At 37.2% G+C, this 23,800-nt stretch overlaps 1 protein-coding gene and 1 long non-coding RNA gene across 2 annotated transcripts; both read right to left on the reverse strand.

Moving 5' to 3' along the window:
• Positions 1-12,714: 12,714 nt before the first annotated feature.
• LOC145950155 (uncharacterized) lies at positions 12,715-16,000 on the reverse strand. The gene is made up of 2 exons (XR_014428262.1): positions 13,166-16,000; positions 12,715-13,061 (listed from the first exon to the last, which is right to left on the reverse strand). It is a non-coding gene; the product is annotated as an uncharacterized LOC145950155 (long non-coding RNA).
• Positions 16,001-19,682: 3,682 nt separating this feature from the next.
• LOC109791043 (uncharacterized) lies at positions 19,683-23,167 on the reverse strand. The gene is made up of 3 exons (XM_020350295.3): positions 22,401-23,167; positions 21,562-21,715; positions 19,683-20,209 (listed from the first exon to the last, which is right to left on the reverse strand). The coding sequence occupies exons 1-3, from the start codon at positions 23,133-23,135 to the stop codon at positions 19,749-19,751; spliced, it is 1,350 nt and encodes a 449-aa protein (XP_020205884.1). The 5' UTR covers positions 23,136-23,167; the 3' UTR covers positions 19,683-19,748.
• Between the last annotated feature and the right edge of the window lie 633 nt (positions 23,168-23,800).

Consider the following 23,800-nt stretch of genomic DNA (forward strand, 5'->3'; position numbering starts at 1 on the left):
TAAAATTAATAATATACTATAAAAGTTATTTAAGTTGTATATATTGCAAACAAATATATTAGAACAAGTAGTCATTGTTATATTTAATAAGACTCCTTGCTTTTTCATTAAGAGATTCAATTTTCATTATTATTTTTGTGATTTATGGTCCCTTAAAAAAAATTTAAAAAAGAAAAGAAAAAAAGTGGTTGAACCGGTTTGACCCACCGGTTCACCGGTTGAACCGGAAAATTGACCGGTTCAATCCGGTTTGAAACGGGTCGACTGCATAACCGATCCAACTTCAGATTCGGACCGGCTGGACCACCGGTTCCCGGTCCAACCGGTCCGACCGGCCGGGTCGGTCCGGGTTTTAAAACACTGTCACTTACTTGTGAGATTGATGTATTTTAAATTATTGATTATCTTGTATTTTTATTATTATTTCAACAAAATTAATGTTAAATATAAGTTCAAAATTAACATTGAATTTTTATTTTTAATATTTCAATGACATTAAATATAAACTTAAAATTATTTAATATAATTTTTTTAATTTCTTAAAATATTTATAAATATTCATGGATTTCTGTGACTATTCAAGAAATTCATGGGTACTCACGCGAATATGGAGTGGGTATGAAACTAATTTTCATCCAGTGAGGCAAAGACGGATTTACTATTACCCGCCCTATGGGGCCCATTGTCATCCCTAATCAAGTGTGAACTTATTTTAGGAGTAAATTGATGCTTCAAATTAAGATTTTATGTTCAAAGGAAAGGTATTGAATTTCTTCTTTATTTAAAAATATAAATAACACCCCACTTATACTAAAAACTTTTATTTTAGTATAATTTTTTTATCTAACCAAAAACTATCTAAAATTGCTTTAAATTAAAATTAATTTTAAACTTAGAATCAATTCATCCATTATAAGAAAAAGACTAATAATTACTGACAGATTTTTCTTCTTCTTCTTTTTTTACACATTTATATGCATCGGAAATCTTACAAATTTCAACCGAAATAACCTAAAATAAAAATGTGAACATTTACCTAAAAACATGTTAGGTAGACCGGTAGTAGTTCAACGTGATTGTGATTATGAATAATTTAAAGCGAAACCAAAACATGTATTTCATAAAACCTAAAATCGTTGCCAAGATTAATGATACTCTAATCACTATCATATTCCTCATGTTGAACTTGGTTGTTGAAATTAGCACCGATAATTATTAATTTTATGTGCTTCTTATGTATTTCTTTCTTTTTCCAGCTAAACATAGAATCTACAAGAGTTATTTGAGTTCTACTAAGATGTCGTGTATAGGACATTGAAAGCATTGTGAATAGTTGGAGTAAGGACCCTCAACAATGAAGAATAACAAACAAAATTTAAGAGAGATTGTTAAATCTGAAAAAAAAAGAGTTACATGTTGGACCATTTTAATCAATGTAGCCTCTTTTAATTTATAAATTTCAATAACAAATAATTTTTAGTTGTTAAAGTTAAAAATTTTGAGTTTTAATAATCTTAATCTTAAACCAACTTTAATTGAAACTTAAAAGTGTATACGAGATATCAAATGAATATATTTTATAATTAAGATCAATTTAATAATGAAAAATTAAAATAATATACATGAGTTAAATTCAAATTTTATTACCGTGATTATAATTACTATTTATTATATATAAAAAATAATTCTACTTTTAAAATTTTCATACTACTTCAAACTTTTTCCAAAAGTTTAACACCTAATTAATGTAGAGGAAAAAAATGTAATTGTTACTTTCGTGTGTATATATATATATATATATAGAGAGGAAGAATCCATTTACTCTAAGAGTAACTCTTTAGAGTTATTTCGCATACTCACCCTATATTTTATTTAAATCTAATGGCTTATAATGAGTTACTAAAAAGGGTCACGCGAAAGCTTCTCATGAGTTACTGAAAAGACTTATCGGAGAGCTTCTCTTGTAAAGTTTCCCACTAGACTATCTGGCTTCCTTTATACATTTTTATTTCCCCTTTGATATTGATTTTGGTTTATATGGTATTTCATTTGCAGAAAAAAGAGCAATTAGATAAACATTTGCGAAAGAAACAGGGTCAGATGAGAGCTTCTCATGAGTTACTATAAAAAGACTTATGTGAAAGCTTCTTTTATAAAGTTACCCGCTGGACCGTCCCACTTTCTTTATACTTCTTTATTTCCCCTTCAATATTGATTCTAGTTCGTGTAACGACCCGGCTAGTCACTACACACAGCACAACACACCGGAAACACCAGGCAGAAAAGAACAAGTATATAAATATAGGATCTAGAATATATGTATATACATGGTCCCAATCCGACTAGAGTTAGAGTGTACAAAAACAAAATACATCCAGCACAGTGCTAACAAAGTAGCTAAATACATCAAAAGACTAAACTCCTTCTGCTAGCTGCAGACTCTTCTCAGCAAACACCAACCTAACCCTGCCCTGCTCCCACACAACAGTATGATCATCGCAGCCCAAACACATGGAAACAACAAAGGGTAAGCTAGTGAAAAGAATTCAACATACATATATAAAATATGAATGATAAACAACCACAACTATCAGCACATCAACCAGCTCAGCATATCACAACATTCAGCAACAACAGCACCGACATAGTGGCTATAACAGCATCACAATAGTGACTAATAACAGCACCGACATAGTGGCTATAACAGCACCACAATAGTGGCTAATAACAGCACCGACATAGCGGCTATAACAACACCACAATAGTGGCTAATAACAACACTGACATAGCGGCTATAACAGCACCACAATAATGGCTAATAATAGCACCGACATAGCGGCTATAACAGCACCACAATAGTGGCTAATAACAGCACCGACATAGCGGCTATAACAACACCACAATAGTGGCTAATAACAGTACCGACATAACAGCTATAACAACACATAATTTCAGCACAACACAACAATATCATCAAATACAGCTTAAATCAACATACAACACAACTCAGCTTAACATTCTTACTCAGCAATTTCAGGAAAGTTTAACAACTATCAGCATATCAAGACAACATCATCATACGCGCCCGGCGCACTCATGGTCGCGCCCAGCGCGGCTCAACCAGAGAGCACCAGGGGCCATCGCGCCCCGCGCAAGAGTGCTTGTGCCTGGTGTGACCCAACCAGAGAGCCCAAGGCTCTCACGCGCTTGGCGCAATTCAGCTTTGCGGCCAGAGCATGCCCAGGCAGAGACTCCAAGGAGTCTCACGCGCCCGACGTGGCCTACCCGCGCCCAGCGTGGGGAAGACAGAGACCTACCAAGGTCTCGCACCCGACGCAATTCGTATTGCGCCCAGCGCCCTCTTGGCAGAGACTCCCAAGGAGCCTCCGCGCCCAGCGCGACAATGGTGGCGCCCAGCGCAGCACCAGAAAACCCAAAACATGGCACAACTGATATCGCACCCGGCGCGGTCCAGGTCACGCCCGGCGTGGGCCATCCAGAGGCTCCCATTCTCAAGCTCGCCCGGCGCACACACCTTTGTGCCCGACGGGCTTGCCTAAATGGAGCCCCCTGGTGGTCAGGTGCCTGGTGCGAAGAACAGCGCCCAGCGGAAGCTCAGCAGCAACTCCCCCAAGTTCGAAAATTTGCCCAAAACCTGCAAAAATCAACAGAAAACCCACATGCAAACGGTTCAAAGTACCACATTTTCATCCAACATCACAAAAAACCCCTCATTTTCAACATGCAACCATTTAATCAAGAAAACCCAAATTTTCACCCACAACCCCAAAACTCCAAAAATCCATTTTTCACCAAAACTCAGCCAAAGATCAACCAACACTAATAGATAATAAGCTTCTAACACTCATCTTCATCCAAAAACAGCGAAGAACCTAGCTTCCCTTACCTCGGTGAAGAATTCAAGCTTCCAGGAAGAGACAATGAAGAAGGAGAAGAAAAGAGAACGAAAGAGAAGCTCCGCACGGCACGGCTCCGGGAGAACAATCACCTACTCAGCACCTTCAATACAAGTTACCACAAGGAACAATGAGAGCACAGCCAGCCAAAAGGAAGAAAAGAGTGTGAGTAAGAAGAGTGAAAGAGAGTTGAAAGAAAGAGATAGGAGTCACGGGTCTCACAACCTCCCCAAAAGCAAGAGTTTTCATCCCCGAAAACTGACTTACTTGGGAAAAGAAACGGATACCGCTCCCTGCACTGCTGCTCCACCTCCCAAGTAGCCTCACCAGTAGTTGCATCCCACAACACCTTCACCAGAGCAATGGACTTGCCCCTCAACTCCTTCAGCTTATGATCAACCACAACTACTGGCAACTTCTCAAAAGTCAAATTCTCCTTCACTTGCTCATCATCTAGCTCCACCACATGACCAGGGTCATGGACATACTTCCTCAGCTGGGACACATGAAATACATCGTGTAGGTTTGAAAGAGATGGTGGCAAAGCCAACCGATAAGCAACCGGACCCACACGATGTATTATCTGATAGGGACCCACAAACCTCGGTGTCAACATCCTTCCCCTCAGCACTCTACCCACACCAGAAGTCGGAGTCACCTTCAGAAACACATGCTCCCCATCAGCAAACTCTAAAGGCTTTCGCCTCTTGTCAGCATACGACTTCTGCCTACTTTGAGCAGTCTTCATCCTCTCCTGAATCATCTTCACCTTCTCAGTAGTCTGTAGGATCAACTCCGGTCCCATAACTACTGACTCACCATCTTGATACCAACACAGAGGAGTCCTGCATCTCCTGCCATACAAGGCTTCAAACGGCGCCATACCAATACTAGCATGAAAGCTATTATTGTAAGTGAATTCAACCAGCGGTAGGACCTCCTCCCAGCTTCCCAAGTGGTCTAACACACAAGCTCTCAACAAATCTTCCAAGGACTGGATTGTCCTCTCCGACTGACCATCCGTCTGTGGATGATAAGTAGAACTCAGCTTCAGCTTCGTTCCTAAAGCTTGGTGTAGACTCTGCCAAAATCTGGAAGTGAACCTCGGATCTCTGTCTGAAATAATACTGGCAGGCACCCCGTGCAACTGTACTATTTCCCTCACATACAACTGCATCAGCTTCTCCAAGGACCACTTGATATTGACAGGCAAGAAATGCGTACACTTGGTCAACCGATCAATAATCACCTAGATAGCATCACTATTCCTAGCTGACCTAGGCAACCCCACAATGAAATCCATAGTAATGATATCCCACTTCCACTCCGGAATCTCCATCTGTTACATCAATTCACTCGGCTTCTGATGCTCCACTTTTGCCTTCTGACAGGTTAGACAGGCCGCCACGTATTCAACTATCTCCCTCTTCATACCAGACCACCAGAAAGTCTTCTTGAGGTCTTGGTACATCTTAGTCATACTCGGATGTATGCTAAGTCTGCTCTTGTGACCTTCCTCCAACACAGCTCTCCTCAGCTCAGCATCCTGAGGTAGGCAAATCCTACCCTTGAACCTCAAGATTCCATCTTCACCCAACTCAAAACCAACAGCCTTCTCGGTACCCAGCAAACCAAGAAACTTCACCAACTCGACGTCTTACAACTGCTTGAGTCCAACCTGCCTCAAGAACTCACTGGTTATGGTAATTGCCCCACAACTAATGTGATCCTGAGCTAACTCCACACAAAGATTCAAATCCCTGAACTTCTCCACCAGCTCCAGCTCCTTCACCATCAAACTCGACATGTGGATAGATTTCCTACTCAGCGCATCCGCCACAACATTGGCCTTACCAGGATGATACATCAACTGGAAATCATAATCCTTCAGAAACTCCATCCACCGCCTCTGCCTCATGTTCAGCTCTTTCTGATCAAACAAGTACTTCAGACTCTTGTGATTACTAAAGACGCTGAACCGAGCACCATACAAGTAATGCCTCCATATCTTCAAAGCAAACACCACGACTGCTAACTCCAAATCATGAGTGCGATAATTCCTCTCATGATTCTTCAATTGCCTTGAAGCATATGCCACCACTTTCCTGTTCTGCATCAGCACACACCCCCAGCCCTGGTGAGAAGCATCACAGTACACATCAAAGGGCTCACCAGTATCCGGCAATACCAACACAGGAGAAGTAGTCAACCTTCTCTTCAGCTCATCAAAGCTCTGCTCACAGGCATCTGTCCAAATGAACGGCTACTCCTTCCTCGTCAGTGTCGCCACCGGCCCGAAACGGGCTTTCAGCATTCGCGAAGGATGGTTGGACTCTTTTATTTGTTTAAAAATATGGATTGCTAGAATGACTTATTCTCAAACTGAGACCTTGTCAAACGAGCAATTTTATTAAAAGGCTCACCAATCCATGTTAATCCCAAGCGGGACCCTCCATGGATTAGCGGTTTTCATAAAAAGGAAGGGTTCATGGAGTCGCCACCAATGTTTTACTCAAAACATTGGAAAAAGAAGTTTAAGGCAATCGATTCAAAAATCGACTTCGGCCATGACAACCAGAGTCGGGTAAGGGAGTCGGTTACGCGTGGGGAAGGTGTTAGCACCCCACAGCGCCCCTTTCGGGTTCCCTATGACAGATTATTTCTAAAAATAATAGTGCGAAATTACTAAATTACCCCTATTTATTCTAAACAATTATAACTTAACTATCTACATGATGACAGTTAAATATACACACAGAAAGCAGTAAAAGGAAGGTCTTAAGAAGAAACCTTTGAAGCGTGCTTTTATATTCAAGTAAAACTGGGAAGCTTTTTGGCGTTCCCTCGCTCTACAAGCCCGCTCGCTCCCTCCTAGAAAATTTTAACTATGGAAATCCGGAGGATTTCCCTTCGACTCAGTTCGAGACTCAAGCAAAAAGCTCAGAACTCGAGAACTTTGTCGGATCAACTCTCCGAGTGATTTCTAGGCAGAGCACTGCTCAAAAAAACCCAGAATACTCAAGAAGAGGGTTAAAACTCAGTGAAAAAGTGTCAAATGACGTCCAATTGACGTCAGATTTATAGGGATGAGGCGCAGTACGGCCTCTGGGGGTCAATACGGCCCGTATTGAGTTTTTGAACTACAATACGGCCGTATTGAATTCAGTACGGTCGTATTGAAGTTCAAAAAACCTCAATACGGCCGTATTGAGTTTAGTGCGGCCGTAGTGAACTTCAATCCGGCCGTATTGAGTTCAGTGCGGCCGTATTGTAGTTCAAAATGTTCAATACGGCCGTACTGAACTTTTGGGAGGCCGTATTGGGCTTCATTCCCTCCACTTCCTTATTTTGAGCTTATTACAAGACCTCTAGACCTACAGAGAATCCTCCTAGGGCCTTCCATGAGTCCTTCTGGCTGACCTTCCTTCAGTCCTCAAGAGTCTTCAAGCTTTATTTCCGACCCGGACAATTTTAGGGGTCTACAGTCAGCTGGGTTAGAGGCGCTACTATCTTGGAGAATCCCTCAATGAACCGTCGATAGTAACCCGCCAAACCCACAAAGCTCCGAATGTCAGTGATAGTCCTCAGATGCTCCCACTGCAACACGGACTCCACCTTAGTCGGATCAACAGCAATCCCCTCAACTGAAATCACATCGCCCAAGAACTTCACCTTATCCAACCAGAACTCACATTTTGAAAGCTTAGGGTACAGCTGCTTCACTTTCAAAATCTTTAGCACTAACCTCAAGTGCTCACCATGCTCCTCCGGGGTCCTTGAATAAATAAGGATGTCGTCAATAAAAACCACCACGAATTTATCCAAGAACGGGCTGAAGATCCTGTTCATGTAGTCCATAAACAATGCAGGGGCGTTGGTCACACCAAACGACATCACAACATACTCATAGTGACCATACCTAGTCCTGAAAGCAGTCTTCGGTATGTCACCCTCCTTCGCCTTTATCTGGTTATAGCCTGACCTCAAGTCAATCTTCGAGAAAACGGATGCTCCTCTCAGTTGATCCATTAAGTCATCTATCCGAGGAAGTGGATATTTGTTCTTAATGGTCAACTTGTTCAATTGCCGGTAATCAACACACAGTCGACTACCTCCATCCTTCTTCTTCACTAACAATACAGGAGCACCCCACGGTGATACACTCGACCGCACCAACTATTTCTCCAACAGGTCCTCCAACTGACCTTTCAGCTCAACCAGCTCAGCAGGAGCCATCCTATAGGGAGCCACCGACACTGGCCCCGCACCTGGAACCAAGTCAATGCTAAACTCCATCTCCCTAACAGGAGGCAACCTAGGCACCTCATCAGGGAATACCTCAGCAAAGTCTCTTACCACATCTATTTCAGCAATGACCCTCTCGGTCTCCACACTCAAAGCAGCAAGCAGAAGACAACAATCTGCTCCATCTCTCAGCAATGATTCAGCTTGACCAGCTAAAATCAACAGCTCCTCTTCCACCTGAGGAAAGATCAACCGTCTATTGGCACAATCTATAAGAATGCGATTGGCAGACAACCAATCTATCCCTAAGATTATGTCAATATCCACCAAAGGTAAACAGATCAAGTTCACCTTATACTTCTTCCCATTTACAACAATAGGGCAGTCAGCACACATCTCAGAAGCAACTACCGAAACAGAAGCGGGTGTCGACACTAGTAGTCTCGACCCCAATTCACACACAGGCACACCTAGCACAACAACACAAGCATAGGAAATAAACGAATGGGAAGCCCCAGAGTCAAACAAAACATCACATCCTTACCAGTAGCTTTGCCCTCCCCTTTACGAGATTAGAAGAAGTCGAAGCCTCAGCACCTGTCAAGGCGAATACCCTACCAGCTATAGTGGGTCTGTCACCCCTCTGAGCATCACCCCTCTGCACATCACTCCTCTGAGCACCCCTCTCTGGTCTGTTTCTGGTGGGACAGTTGAACGACTCATGGCCCATCTGTTGGCACTTGAAACATCGGCTCTCCGTGAGCGGGCAATCCCTAACAAGGTGGGGCCCAGCACACCTGTAACATCTAAGGGCAGCACCTCCACTCTGTCTCCCTCCTCTAGCAGCATCAGTAGGTTGCCTAATGACAGGACCCCCTTGCTGTTGTTGGGGCCTATCATATGGCTTCCTCTGATTTCCTCCCTTCTTGGACCCAGCTGGTCCCTCAGCAACTCTAGTCACGTGGTTACCACCTTCTAATCTCTCCACAACCTTCGCCTTCTCCACTAAGGCCAGAAACTCGGTGATGGCCATAGGAACCACCACCCTCTTCAGCTCATGTTTTAGTCCCTTAGCAAACTTCCTACATTTCCAAGCCTCAGATATAGCTTGCGAATAGAAACGAGCCAAGTGCTCGAATCTCATCGCATACTCAGAAACTGTCATCCTCCCTGGTGCAACCGCATGAACTCGGCCTCCTTGGCATGCCTCACGCTCTCCGGGAAGTACTTCTCCAGGAACACCCTCCTGAAGCACTCCCAATCTACAGCAATACCTCTAACAGTAAGCATGTAGTGGGTACCCCTCCACCAATGCTCGGCCTCTCCAACAAGCATATAAACAGCGTATGCCAGCCTCCTCTCTTGAGAACATCTCAGCATAGTGAAGATCTTCTCAAGTTCACAGATCCAGTGGTAAGCTACCTCCGGATCTTCATCTCCCTTAAACTGTAGAGGATGGCATTTCCGGAACTCAGCTAGATCCCGGCTCTCCTGTGACCCCGTGGGCCTTGCTGCACCAGTTGCAGCTCTATCAGCCTCTGCCCTAGCAAAATAAGCATTTTTCTGTTGCATAGCCATAACCGTCATTTCCATGGCACGGGCTATCTGCTCGTTTGTTCTAGTTATTGTCTACAAAAGTAACAACATCTTTAGTACACAATAACTAAACCAAACAACAATCAACATCACAACAAAACAACACAACAATCAGCAAAGTAAGACATCACAGCAATCAGCACAACAAACAACACAGCAAGACAACACAACACAGAGCTCAACACAACAAAAGCCTAAAGGAACCACCCCCACAGAGTGTCCACTAGACTCGAACTGCTCTGATACCACTAAAGTGTAACGACCCGGCTAGTCACTACACACAGCACAACACACCGGAAACACCAGGCAGAAAAGAACAAGTATATAAATATAGGATCTAGAATATATGTATATACATGGTCCCAATCCGACTAGAGTTAGAGTGTACAAAAACAAAATACATCCAACACAGTGCTAACAAAGTAGCTAAATACATCAAAAGACTAAACTCCTTCTGCTAGCTACAGACTCTTGTCAGCAAACACCAACCTAACCCTACCCTGCTCCCACACAACAGTATGATCATCGCAGCCCAAACACATGGAAACAACAAAGGGTAAGCTAGTGAAAAGAATTCAACATACATATATAAAATATGAATGATAAACAACCACAACTATCAGCACATCAACCAGCTCAGCACATCACAACATTCAGCAACAACAGCACCGACATAGCGGCTATAACAGCATCACAATACTGGCTAATAACAACACCGACATAACAGCTATAATAGCACCACAATAGTGGCTAATAACAGCACCGACATAGCGGCTATAACAGCACCACAATAGTGGCTAAGAACAGCACCGACATAGCGACTATAACAGCACCACAATAGTGGCTAATAACAGCACCGACATAGTGGCTATAATAGCACATAATTTCAGCACAGCACAACAATATCATCAAATACAGCTTAAATCAACATACAGCACAGCTCAGCTTAACATTCTTACTCAGCAATTTTAGCAAAGTTTAACAGCTATCATCATATCAAGACAACATCATCATACGCGCCCGGCGCACTCATGGTCGTGCCCAGCGCGGCTCAACCAGAGAGCACTAGGGGCCATCGCGCCCGGTGCAAGAGTGCTCGTGCTCGGCGTGACCCAACCAGAGAGCCTAAGAATCTCACGCGCCTGGGGCAATTCAGCTTTGCGGCCAGCGCATGCCCAGGCAGAGACTCCAAGGTGTCTCACGCGCCCGGCGTGGCCTAACACGTGCCTAGCGTGGGGAAGGCAGAGACCTACCAAGGTCTCGCGCCCGGCGCAATTCGTATTGCGCCCAGCGCCCTCTTGGCAGAGGCTCCCAGCGCAACACCAGAAAACCCAAAACATGGCACAACTGATATCGCGCCCGGCGCAGTCCAGGTCACGCGCCCGGCGTGGGCCATCCAGAGGCTCCCATTCTCAAGCTCGCCCGGCGCACACACCTTTGCTCCCGACGGGATTGCCTAAATGGAGCCCTCTGGTGGTCACGCGCCCAGCGCGAAGAACAGCGCCCAGCGCGAAGCTCAGCAACAACTCCCCCAACTTCAAAAATTTGCCCAAAACCTGCAAAAATCAATAGAAAACCCACATGCAAACGGTTCAAAGTACCACATTTTCATCCAACATCGTGAAAAACCCCTCATTTTCAACATGCAACCATTTAATCAAGAAAACCCAAATTTTCACCCACAACCCCAAAACTCCAAAAATCCATTTTTCACCAAAACTCAGCCAAAGATCAACCAACACCAACAGATAATAAGCTTCTAACACTCATCTTCATCCAAAAACAGCGAAGAACCTAGCTTCCCTTACCTCGGTGAAGAATTCGAGCTTCCGGGAAGAGACAATGAAGAAGGGGAAGAAAAGAGAACGAAAGAGAAGCTCCGCACGGCACGGCTCCGGGAGAACAATCACCTACTCAGCACCTTCAATACAAGTTGCCACAAGGAACAATGAGAGCACAGCCAGCCAAATAGAAGAAAAGAGTGTGAGTAAGAAGAGTGAAAGAGAGTTGAAAGAGAGAGATGGGAGTCACGGGTCTCATAGTTCGTATGGTATATCATTTGCAGAAAGAAAAAAAGGGCAATCAATTGTTTATATGATATTTATTCCCATTTTACTTGCTACATGAAATCTCACCTACTTCTTTTCACATTTTTCCTCTTTCTTATGTCATCCACATTGAGCAAACTCAGAAACTTTGTAAAAATACAATGAAGGAATATGACTGCATAATTATTAAAGATAGTTCACAATAAGCTGCAATTTGCTTATTGGTGCCCTATTATCTTTGAATCAAGTCAACATTTTCCCTATTATATTTATCTAAAAACACGTCACCATTTTCTTTCTTTGAGTATCAAGTGTTTGTCAAAATGACTCACAATAAAGTCTTTTCTTGTAACACCAAAAGGAAGAAATGATTTTTGACTTTGTTTTTTTTTTTTTTAATGATTAACGTTAGAAATTTCTTTATCATTTCATAGTTTATTATTAAATATTAGCATATTGTATATTATTAATAGTGATTATTTTAATGATTTATTATTTATTTGTGATACTAGTTAGTTGTTGGTAATATTTAACATTAGAAATTTCGTTAGCATTTTATAGTTTATTTATTTGTGCCTTAGTTTATTTATTTGTTAGGCCTATCATGCATTAATTCGACAGGTGTAAGGCAAGATATGAGATACTTGTTAGTGTGTTTTTAAAAAAGAAATGTTTACATTACAGTTTAATTTTCATCTTGGTTGTGTGGAAAGGAGGTGAATGTTGCAATTTATAGGACTAAACATGTTCATTTTTGTATTTTGAAAGGTGCAAATATTTTGATTCACTATTCAAATTATTATGAATTAAGCAAGTCAAGATATCAATAGTCAACACAAGTACTGTATGACGGCAAATTTACAACAAGACAAGTTACAATTATATGATTATCACATGAGTTTTACAAATTGAAAAAAGTGAATGCATGCTAAATTATTTTCGACAAAAGATTACATGTCACAGGATACCAGATACATCAACTTAAATCCAATACTATCACCATGACAGGAAATTTTCCACAGCAAAATTGAATTTCATACCAAGTACACCCAAATGCTTACAACTAGTAATGATAAATCAAATCCAACTACAAAATTTAATTGTTAAGACTCATGTATCAGAGTCAACAATGTTTACTCAATGAGTATAACAAAAGCTATAAAAAAAACATAAATCAAAGTAACAAAATATAGGACAAATTATCAATTCAAATGACTCCAAATCTGTCATCATGAGTCAAATCATTACAAAAAACCTGCAAAGATAGAATTGCACATTAGTTATTCATTATAATAATATATTTAAATAGAAAACAATGAAAATAATTCAAAACATGAAAATCATTACATGAATATTAACCTTGTCTATTTTTTTTCTTGCAAGTTCTACTATTGTGGCCGTGCTCCCCACACTCATGGCATGCTTTCCTTTTGACTAAGGATTTATTAAGTGATACTTCTAGCCCACTTTTAAGTCTACAACTTTGAGTTATTTTCTCTCCATCCTTTTTTCTCCCTTTTGTTTGTGATACATGTGGGTCTATGATAATCAATTGTGGTGTTTCACTTCCTTTCTCTATTAAGCAAACTTGGTTTTCATTGTTTTGGATTAACTCCAAAGGATTTACTCCATCATCAGTAAATGATTCAGTCTTCATTATCATAGCTAAGGTGTGAACACGATTGATTTCCATAACAATGAATTTATATATCTCCTTTGATTCTTTAGCAAGATCAACCAACATGTTTGCTTCTTGTTGTGCATGCATTCTTCTCAAAATCTTTGATGTATTAGATTAACCATCAAAGTTATTTCCAGTATAACTAATATCAATACCTTTGTTAGCATTCTTAGTCCAGTGTTGAAAAATGAAATGACTAGGAATTTGAACAACACCTTTTGCTTGAAATATTACCAATATATGTCTACACAATATCCCTAGGAATTCATAAAGTTGGCAACTACAATGAGCAATCTTTGTGGTCAAATCTATGTCAACAATGAACTTATCTTGAGCTTCAAAATTGTTGGACACTTGATAGACATATCTAGGCCCATCTCTTTTGATCTTCTCAAGCTCATCTTGAAATTTAGAAAACATATTTCTTGTATAAATAGATACACCATGTTTCTCAAGTTTTTACCTTGTTGTCAAGATGTGTGATTTATGTCTGGATTCATAATCTTCTCTTCTTTCTACCTCTAAGCGACTATCAACTGCCTTTTCAAACTTCAACACAAATTCTTGTAATGTTGTTGATGCATTTACAAAAGAATCAAAAAATGAATTAATACTCTCCCTTCTTTGAGTTGTAATCATCCCAACAAAAAATGTGCTTCTATTGTAAATTGGTATCCTAGACTCTTTAATCTTATATAACCCTTGAAGCCATTCATTCTCCTCTAAGTTATACTCATTCATTAAACGCTTTGATTCTTCTTCAAAACTTTGTATATTAGGTGCATTATGAATGCATCTTTTCAGCTCTTGCTTGAAAATGGATTTTTTGTGATAGATATGAGCTAACTTAATTTTCAGGAAACTTTTTTCTAATATGCCATAAACAGGGACGGTGTTGACTTTCAGGAAATACTTTTGCTAAGGCATCTCTCATAGCTAAGTCTTGATCAGTTATGATAGATATAGGTTTTTTTAACATCCATTGCCTCAAGCTAGGTTTCAAACAACCATATAAAAGAACTCTCTAACTCATCTTGCAACAAAGCACAACCAAATAAAATTGACTGACAATGATTATTCAATCTGACAAATGGAGCAAACGGCACACTGTACTTGTTAGTTCTATATGTGGTATCAAAAGTTATGACATCCCCAAATTTTTGGTGATCTAATCTTGCTCTAGCATCAACCCAAAAAATATTGATCATCTGATAATCATCATCACACTGAATTTCATAAAAAAAAAGTTTGAGTTTTCAACCTGTTTTCGTTTACAATAATTGAAAACAGCTTGAGCATCTCCAACATCTAAATTTTTTCCTCCGAAAATTTCTAATATGATTCCAACAATCTCTGTTAGAGAATGTTGATTCACCATTATTGAAAATGGTAGCAACCTTTCCAGTTGGTATGCCTTCTTCCTTAAATTTTTCAACAAGGCACTTTGCTGCACCACTCATCTTTTTATGACAACTCATATAAGAAATACTTCTTGGGCTAAGCATAACATGGTTATGATCATTGTTAAATGCAATTATAATCAAATTGCTATTTATTGTACCTCTTGAAACAACTAGTGAAGCTGGACAACCATTTTGAAAGGTTGAACACTTCTTTTTATTTCTATGTTTTTTCACTTTGTTTTGAACTTCATTGCAACATACCAAAATTGATCTCTTAGGTTTACTTGAATAAATACGTACTCCAAATCCTCTCTTCTTAGCAAATGAATTGTAGAATTCTCTAACTTTTTCAAAAGAAACAAATTCCATACACAAGGTTCAATATTGGTTTCCTTACCAATATTTGGAGCATCCAATATAATATTTTCATGCCATATTTCTAAGTGCTTGGGCTTAGCTTCAAAATCATTACCATTGTTGTCCATTATTTGCTGCTACACCAATTATAAAAAAAATTTAGTGTGTCAATAGATGCTATATGTCAATAATATATATAAGAAAATTTACGTATTTAATTACATTTTTTACTTTAAAGAAAATTATAAAGGTGAAACAGAGAGCAAAATATTGGTTATATATATATATATATATATATTTAGTTACATGTCCAATAAAATCCAATAAATACATTCAATCAAAGTAGCGATACAGAGAACAATATATCAATTATATGTCAATGGGTGAAACAAAAAGGTGAAAATTGTACTTTAATAGAAAATACCTTAACATGCTCATGAGAGTCAAGGTAGCCAATGGAAAAGTTGAAAAAATACTTGTGTTTAGCTTCACTATTTCTTTTGCAAATATTTATCTAATTGCTTTTTTTTTTTCTGCAAATGAAATACCATACGAACCAGAATCAATATCGAAGGGGAAATAAAAAAGTATAAAGGAAGCGGGACGGTCTAGTGGGAAACTTTACAAGAGAAGTTCTCTCGTAAGCCTTTTCAGTAACTCATGAGAAGCTCTCATGTGACCCTTTTTAGTAACTCATTATAAGCCATTAGATTTAAATAAAATAAAGGATGAGGATAAAGAGTTACTCCGAGAGTAAATGAATCTCTCCTCATATATATATATATATATATATATATATATATATATATATATGAGGATGGATTTTTTTTACTCTAGGAATAAGTCTACCTAGATTTATTCCATTCAATAACTCATGTTCTACATCAAATTTTAACGATTCAACCGTTCAATTTAAAGTTCTTAATGCATAGATCAAATTTGTAAATTTTTAAAAAATTTAAAAATCAGTTGATACTTCATTTTATTAATTCAAATTAATAGATAATTATAAAATTATTTTATATATTGATTTGAATTATTAGGTAAAGCTAACAAAAACTTCACCAGAAATAATGAACTATCAATTAAGATTAAATGCTTGTCTGGGAAAGTCTCCGAATCAATTATTCCTACCGTAACAAACATTCTAAGTAGTTGAACATTAGCGACTGATTTTAAGTAGTAAACATTCATCAATATAATTCAAGCTTTGCTACATTGAAGGGCAGGCGAATCCAAAACCAAAAATTTGTCTGGTTCAATAGAATTTTTTTCTTCCCATAGATACGGTCAATGCAGTATTTTAAAAGTTATAATCAAATATTACTCTCTATTTGTGGAATGTAATTTTCATGACAAACATTATTTTAATGCAGAAAATAATTAAATCTAAGTTGAGTAATAATTATCTATCCATATGTTATAAATTTAAATATTTCCTTTTAAAATGTAATATTTATAATTATTTTTTGAAACTCTGATATGTAAATGATAGTGTCATTGACTTGCTCTATTTTTTTGTTCGTTCTCTTTAATTGACTTGCTTTATTTTATTTATGTAGTTGAATTTTTTCCTTTATATAACACAAAAAAATGATTCAAATTTTAACTTTTAAGTGGTAGTTTTTTTTATAACACACGTCAAGAAAAGAAAAAGGTGAAAGATGAAATTGATATCATAATCTCTACAATATATATATATATATATATATATATATATATATATATATATATATAAGATGAATTTGTTAGGGTTTCTGTGAGTAGAATGAGATGAAAATGGATCTTAGTTAGAGGAAGAACCCTCTCAGCATAAAAACTGCGATCGCTCTCCTTCCCTTAAGTTTGTTACTCTTATCCCTCCTCCTTTTATGACTCACCAATTATTTTATTTTTTTTACTATGAATTTTTTTTATTTTTATATTGTGAAATTAGGACTTTTTTATATTTTAAAAAAAGAAAATTAATATAAGACATTGCAGTATCTAATTTTTTAGGGTTTAGGATTTATGTTTTCATTAGCTTATTTTTTAAAAAAGAAAATATTGTTAAAATATTTGTTAGAATAATTTAAATTTATAAATATCGTTAAAAGTATATAACTAAAAATAATATATATATATATATATATATATATATATATATATTCTCTATATCTAAATTCTTATTCTTTAAATAATAATAATAATAATTATTATAATTATTATTATACTAATATTATATATATTGCATATGTAATTAGGTAAATATTTTTTTGTGGATTGTGGATTTCCTAATCGACGCCAATTTTTAGCTCCATTTCAAGGTGTAAGATATCATCTACAACATTTTGCAGGTCAGGGTAATGACCTTGAAAATGAGAAAGAATTGTTCAATTTTCGTCATGCGTCTTTAAGGAATGTGATTGAGAGAATATTTGGTATTTTTAAATCAAGGTTCACAATTAAGTCAGCACCTCCATTTTTATTTAAGACACAAGTAGAATTTGTGTTAGTATGTGCAACACTACATAACTTTCTACGTAAAGAATGTCGTTTCGATGAATTTTCAATTGAAGCGGTGGATGAATCTTCATCTTCAATGTTACCAGTTAATGAAGATCTTACTTTTGAGCCTATTATTCAAACTCAGGAGCAAGAGCGAAAAGACGCTAATGTTTGGAGGACTAGTATAGCTATGGATATGTGGGTGAATGTTATTTAAGATGATAGAATATTATGGAGAATTATTATTATTATTATTTATCTAGACATTATTGTTTTTTTTTATTATTTTTGTCTTTAATTCTTTTTAAATTTGAATGTATGAATTTTTTTTTGAAATCTTATCAAATGTAAAAAATCCACGAAAATTCTACAAAATCCCACAGAATCCATTAAAATCCTGATTTAAAAGTCTTGCAAAATCCATTAAAATCCTGATTTTAAGTCTTGTAGAATCCTGCAAAATCTTAAAAGTCATGAAAATCCTTCAAAGTCTTTTAAAATCCGCAGGATTTTTTTTAACTAAAAAAAGTCCTTTAAAATCCTAATCCAATACACCCCCTTCGTGTTTCATACTATATTATTTCGTATTATTTAAATAGCACCATGATAATTAAAAACAATATTACATCACAAAAAATTATTTATTTCGAATTTAATGTAATTTATATATTTAAAAATATTTATTTACAATAAATTTTAATTGTATAAAAATAATTATCTATCATATATATTACATGTAAGAAAATATTGCTTAATAAATAATAATAAAAAATTTAATGCTGAAAAACTTTGTAAATATTTTTATTATTAAAAGATAAAGTTCATTCGATATAATTTTTTAGATATTGTCGTTACTGTTCTTCAATAAAAATTGAAATTTTACATAATATATTAAATATATAGGTTTAAATATGATTTTAATACCTCAAATTTAAGACAAATTTATTTTTGATCCCTCAAATTTAAAATTATTATTTTAGTTCCTGTAATTTTTAAAAATTTTGTTTTAATCCCTAAGATTACTAATAACATATTTGAAAGTGATTAATTAAGACGATTATGTAAAATCAATCAGATTTAATGTAATGTTTTCACTGTCAGGAACATTAATAAGTAGATTTTATACAATAATATTTGATAAATTTCTTAACAAAACTTGAATATAAGAATTAAAAAAAGATTTTTTTTTGAAATTATAAGGACTAAAAATAATAATTTTAAATTTGAGGGATAAAAATAAATTTATCATAAATTTGAGAGATTAAAGACATATTTAAATCTAAATATATATTAATGAGACATAAATTAAATTAAATATATAATATGAAGCAAAATAAGAACATAAACACACCTAATAACTAAGGATGTGTGGCTAAATTTTCTTCCTATATTAGTCAGATAGTACTAGTACATTTTGGTGAGATAAATTTCGTGCCACTACACAGTACATTTTCCATTTAATTCAGACTTGATTGTAAACTGTAATGCTATAGTGCATGGCTATTGAACTACGATCGATGTGGACATTTATCCAAAACAAAAAATACCAGTAAAAATTTGGAGCCATACATGATTTGTAATTGCATAGTTAAATGTAACGAAAATAGTTAGGTGGAAGGATTTGTAAACTTATTTTGTTGAATAACTCATATTTTATATTAGATTTAAACGATTCAACTATTGAATTCAAAATTTTTAATGTATAAATCAAGTTTATAAATTTTTAAAAAATTTAAAAATTATTTAATATTTTATTTCATTAATTTAAATTTATGAATAATTATAAAATTATTTTATAAATTGATGTGAATTAATAAAAAGAAGTATTAAATAATTTTTAATTTTTTTAAATTTTTTTTACAAATTTAATCTTTGTATTAAAAATTTTAAATTTAATGATTAGATCGTTAATATTTAAAATAGAATGAGTTATTAAACAAAATAAATCTTATTCTAAACGGAACCCTCTTCATTATTAATTATGATTTTTGATATGACAGTAACAGTATCCTCCTCATGCAGTGTAACTCTTTGCAGCTTCAATAAGTATAGCCTTCATCTTATCGAGAATCTGTTGCATCTGTTCCCGCGAGTGCAACGGCGCAGGGTACACGCAAACGCAATCCAAGCTTCCGTCTCTTATGGTGTCGAAAATTCCGATGGAGGGTCCCACCCCGTGAACGGAGGCGCACCCGACGTAGTCCTCCACCCCGATCTGCCGCTGCTTGGCGCCGCCGTTGTCCACCAGCGTGTCCTCGAACACCGCCATCACGGAGGTTCTCAGCGACGACGACGGCGTCAGCCCCGGGTTCTCTATCGCCTTGCACATCAGAAAAGTTAGGTCCGCCATGTCCGACAAGTGCTTGTTGCTCTTTTTGGAGTTCGCGAATGCTTCGTATGTTCTCTTCGCTAGCTCCCACATCGATTCCTCTCCCTTCACCTCGTGGGAATTCAGAATGGCAGAGTGGTAAAATCCTGAAAATGGGTGTGCCCACTTTTGTCAATCGCACCATTTTTTTTATTATTAATGCATCGGAGCTTCATTGGTTCCGCCATTTAAAATTCATTCATTCTTTCTTTTTACGTTGCTTTTGTCTTTGCTCTGTCGTACACGGTTCAATGTTGGGTCTTGTATATAAGTTTTTAATGCAGCATTCAAGTGACGTAGTGGACCATTTCAATATGGTATAAAAAATTAAATACTCCTGTATAAGTATTTTTATATTTTTTTTTGGTAATTAAGTATTTTAATGTTAATAATTGGAAAAACACGTATGACGATGGAATTAAATTTTGCCACCAACTCACCCGTCCGCTTTCAATAAGACACACTAATTAATGGTCTTTTATAGTACGAGGGAAAGGTGTGGCAATGCTTTGTAAAAACACAGATGTTCTACCCGCAGGATTCAAAAGAAAAAAAAAACGGTGTGGTACATCAACATCACAATTAATTCTTGCCGAGACCGATGTTGTTTTACTTATTCCTTGTTTTCTTAAAATAGACATATATACTGCATACTCATGAGTCATGACGTCAAAAATAGTAGGTTTAAAAAGAAATTATTTTATGAAAATTAAAACAGGACATGAAAAATCGTCTTCTTTATTTTTAGAGTGGATTTTTAATAGAAGAGATAGTATATTGATTAAAAATGTAAAAAAGTTTACAAATCGCTATATGTCAAATACATATATAGTAATTTTTACAATAACTATATCAAAATTTATATTTAATGTTTGGGAGTGAAAACTATACCAAAATAGTTAGATGATAGTTAGATTAGTCATCACACGATCGATTGGATAAAGTCTATAGACACTTTGTATTGATAATGAAACTTCTTGAAGTTAGGCATTTAGGGAACAATGCATTATGATGCATGAGGTACACCTATCCACTTGAGGTGGGACCAAACTAATACCTTCTATAAAATTAGAAAGCTATAGTTAATTAAGTTCTCAGATTTATTGGTGCAACATAGTACTAGGGTTCATTACGTTGCAAGAGCTAATATTAATTTGGGTGTTCAAGCTAAAAATTGTTTATATGTTTTTAATGGTTTTTCTTTAATATTATCTAAATAAGAAATACAACGATAGGAGGTGACTAGTCATTCCAACAAAATTTTACTGCTGACATGCATGGTGTATGAGATAAAGGTTATATTTTGTTTTCACAAAATATATCCAACACTGGATGAGTTACTGGCAAACATTTTTGGCAGAATATGTTAATGGGATCCCAGATCCCTTGCAAAAGATTACTAATGAGTAGTAAAAGTAAAACATTAATGAGAAATGAGAAGTAAAGGTGAAAAAGTTACCAAAATTGTCAGAGAGAGGAGGTTCGAGATTGGATCGGCAATCAGTGAGGGTTACAACCCCATACTTCCTGGAGCTACGCTTGGGGCAATGAGCAGCCATCAATCCCGCAGCAACAAGAGCCCCACATAGTTTAATCCCACTGCACTTGCAACCCTGAAAAGTTCACATGAACGGTTACTGCAATTCCATTCAAAAAAAGTAATCTATGACCCGTTTCAATTTTCACCTTTTTGCACCTAGTTGCATACTTTCATATGACCAGTACCGGTATTTTCATTGAATAGTGGTACTGCTACTTTGCTATAGCTTCGAATATTTTTTTTTGGTTCCTTTCTTTAGGATTCCGGCTCATAACAGTGACTAATCTTCTCGCTACATTAGAGGTATATCAAAGGATAGAATAGCTGACCCCAAGATTTAACGCGATTGCATACATAAGGCAAGATTCGAACTTCTTACCTTAAGCGTGGATCAACTTCTATAGCCGAATCCCACTCTTAGAGTTATTATAGCTTCCAATATTGAATACGCATACACACCAACCTCTTCACGTACTTTGAAATCCTCCAAAAAAAACTATTATTCCTTGGAAGGATCATTTGTTTTTTTCACTCTACCTTACAAATCTGAGTTTTTGTATTTCTTTATAAAGTTTTCTTTATACACACCAACCAATATAGTATCTACTAAATGTGTTAGATCTCAGTGAATTAAATTTTATATTCACAACTTTATAAAATGAATTTTTAAAATATACTATTTGATCACACATATATATATATATATATTATGTGAAGATGATGAATATTAAGATAAGGGTTATTAATAAGGAGCTTACAGCGAGAAGTTGGTTGGTCTGATTTTGGTTGAGTTGGAACCTGAGTAGTTGGGAAAACCTGGGGCCTTTGGTGTCAACGAAGTTGAGATTAGAGAGCCTGAGCGAGCTAAGCGAGTAGGAGAGCATGTTGAGACCGCGCGTCCACACGGGTTTCTTAGCCTTGGCACGTGGCACGAGGTCTTCGATGGCCAAGTTAGCCTCTTCTCTACGATCACAATAATCACCATTCGCATTCGCATTCGCAGCGTCCTCTTCTCCCATGAGGACCAGGAGCTCCTGGAGCAGCAGCAGCGCGGTGGTGCGGTCGCAGGCGGACACGTGGAGGCGCAGCGCCAGGACGCGGGTGGAGGCGCCTTGGACTTCGTAGAGCGTGGCGAAGAGGAGGTCCTCGGCGTCGGAGGGGGAGTCGCGCCACGTGTTGCGGTTGAGCTCCAGCTCCAGGACCTGGTGGAGGGGGTCGGCGGAGGCGGAGGCGGGGAGCGTCTGGGACTGGAGCTTGAGGGAGGGCGCCCCGGAGGTCAGGAAGGAGAAGGAGGTGGCGGCGGCGTTGGAGTGGAGGCGGGAGCGGAGGATCGGGTGGGAGGATTGGAGCTTGTGGAGGGCGGCTTGGAGGCGGGGAATGTCCGGCGGGGAGGAGGTTCGGAGGGCCAGGACGGCGATTCCGGTGCCGCCGAGTGCGGCGCGGCACCAGCTGCGCTCGGTGTCGCCGACGCGGCGTGAGTTTGGGTCCACCATGGTGGTATGTATGAGTAGATGGAGAATAATGGAGTGGAAATGGAGTATTTATAAGTGTGATGGTATCTGCGGACGAGGGTGGTTGGATGGGGGTTTGGTTTGAGTAAATGAAGCTATTAAATTTAAGATAACTTTTTTTAATTCCCATTGCCATTCCCATATTACATTTTGGAAGTGATCAAAATTCTAACAACTAATTCATTTCTGTACTTTCTTCCTAAATCAACTCCAACATGAGCACAATGTGAAAAACAACATGGCAGTGTAAAAGAAAATTTAAGTTATCGGAGAAAGAAATAAATAAGTCTTTCATATGAACTAAAATAGTTTATTTATATACAACCTAAAATTTGCTTTTAAAAATATTAAATCAGAAAACTTTTACAACTTAGGCTAAAATTAAGTGACTTTAATTAAAAATATTAATATGAGATATTTTCAATTCATTCTTATACAAACGTTAAACTTTAATTCTTATAAAAATGTGGATTAAAATACATTGTGTAGAAGACAAATATATAGTTTATACATTAAAAAAAAAAAGACAAATATATAATTATAATAAGTTGATTTCAAAAGTTATCCAATCAGTAATATGGAATTAGTTTGCCTTTAGTAAAGTGATGACATGCTATACTCTTAGCGTTTGTTTAATTGAGATAAAA

This window comes from Cajanus cajan, chromosome 7 (assembly GCF_000230855.2).
Source record: "Cajanus cajan strain Asha chromosome 7, NIPB_CcT2T_4, whole genome shotgun sequence".
Classification (NCBI taxonomy): Eukaryota; Viridiplantae; Streptophyta; class Magnoliopsida; order Fabales; family Fabaceae; genus Cajanus; species Cajanus cajan.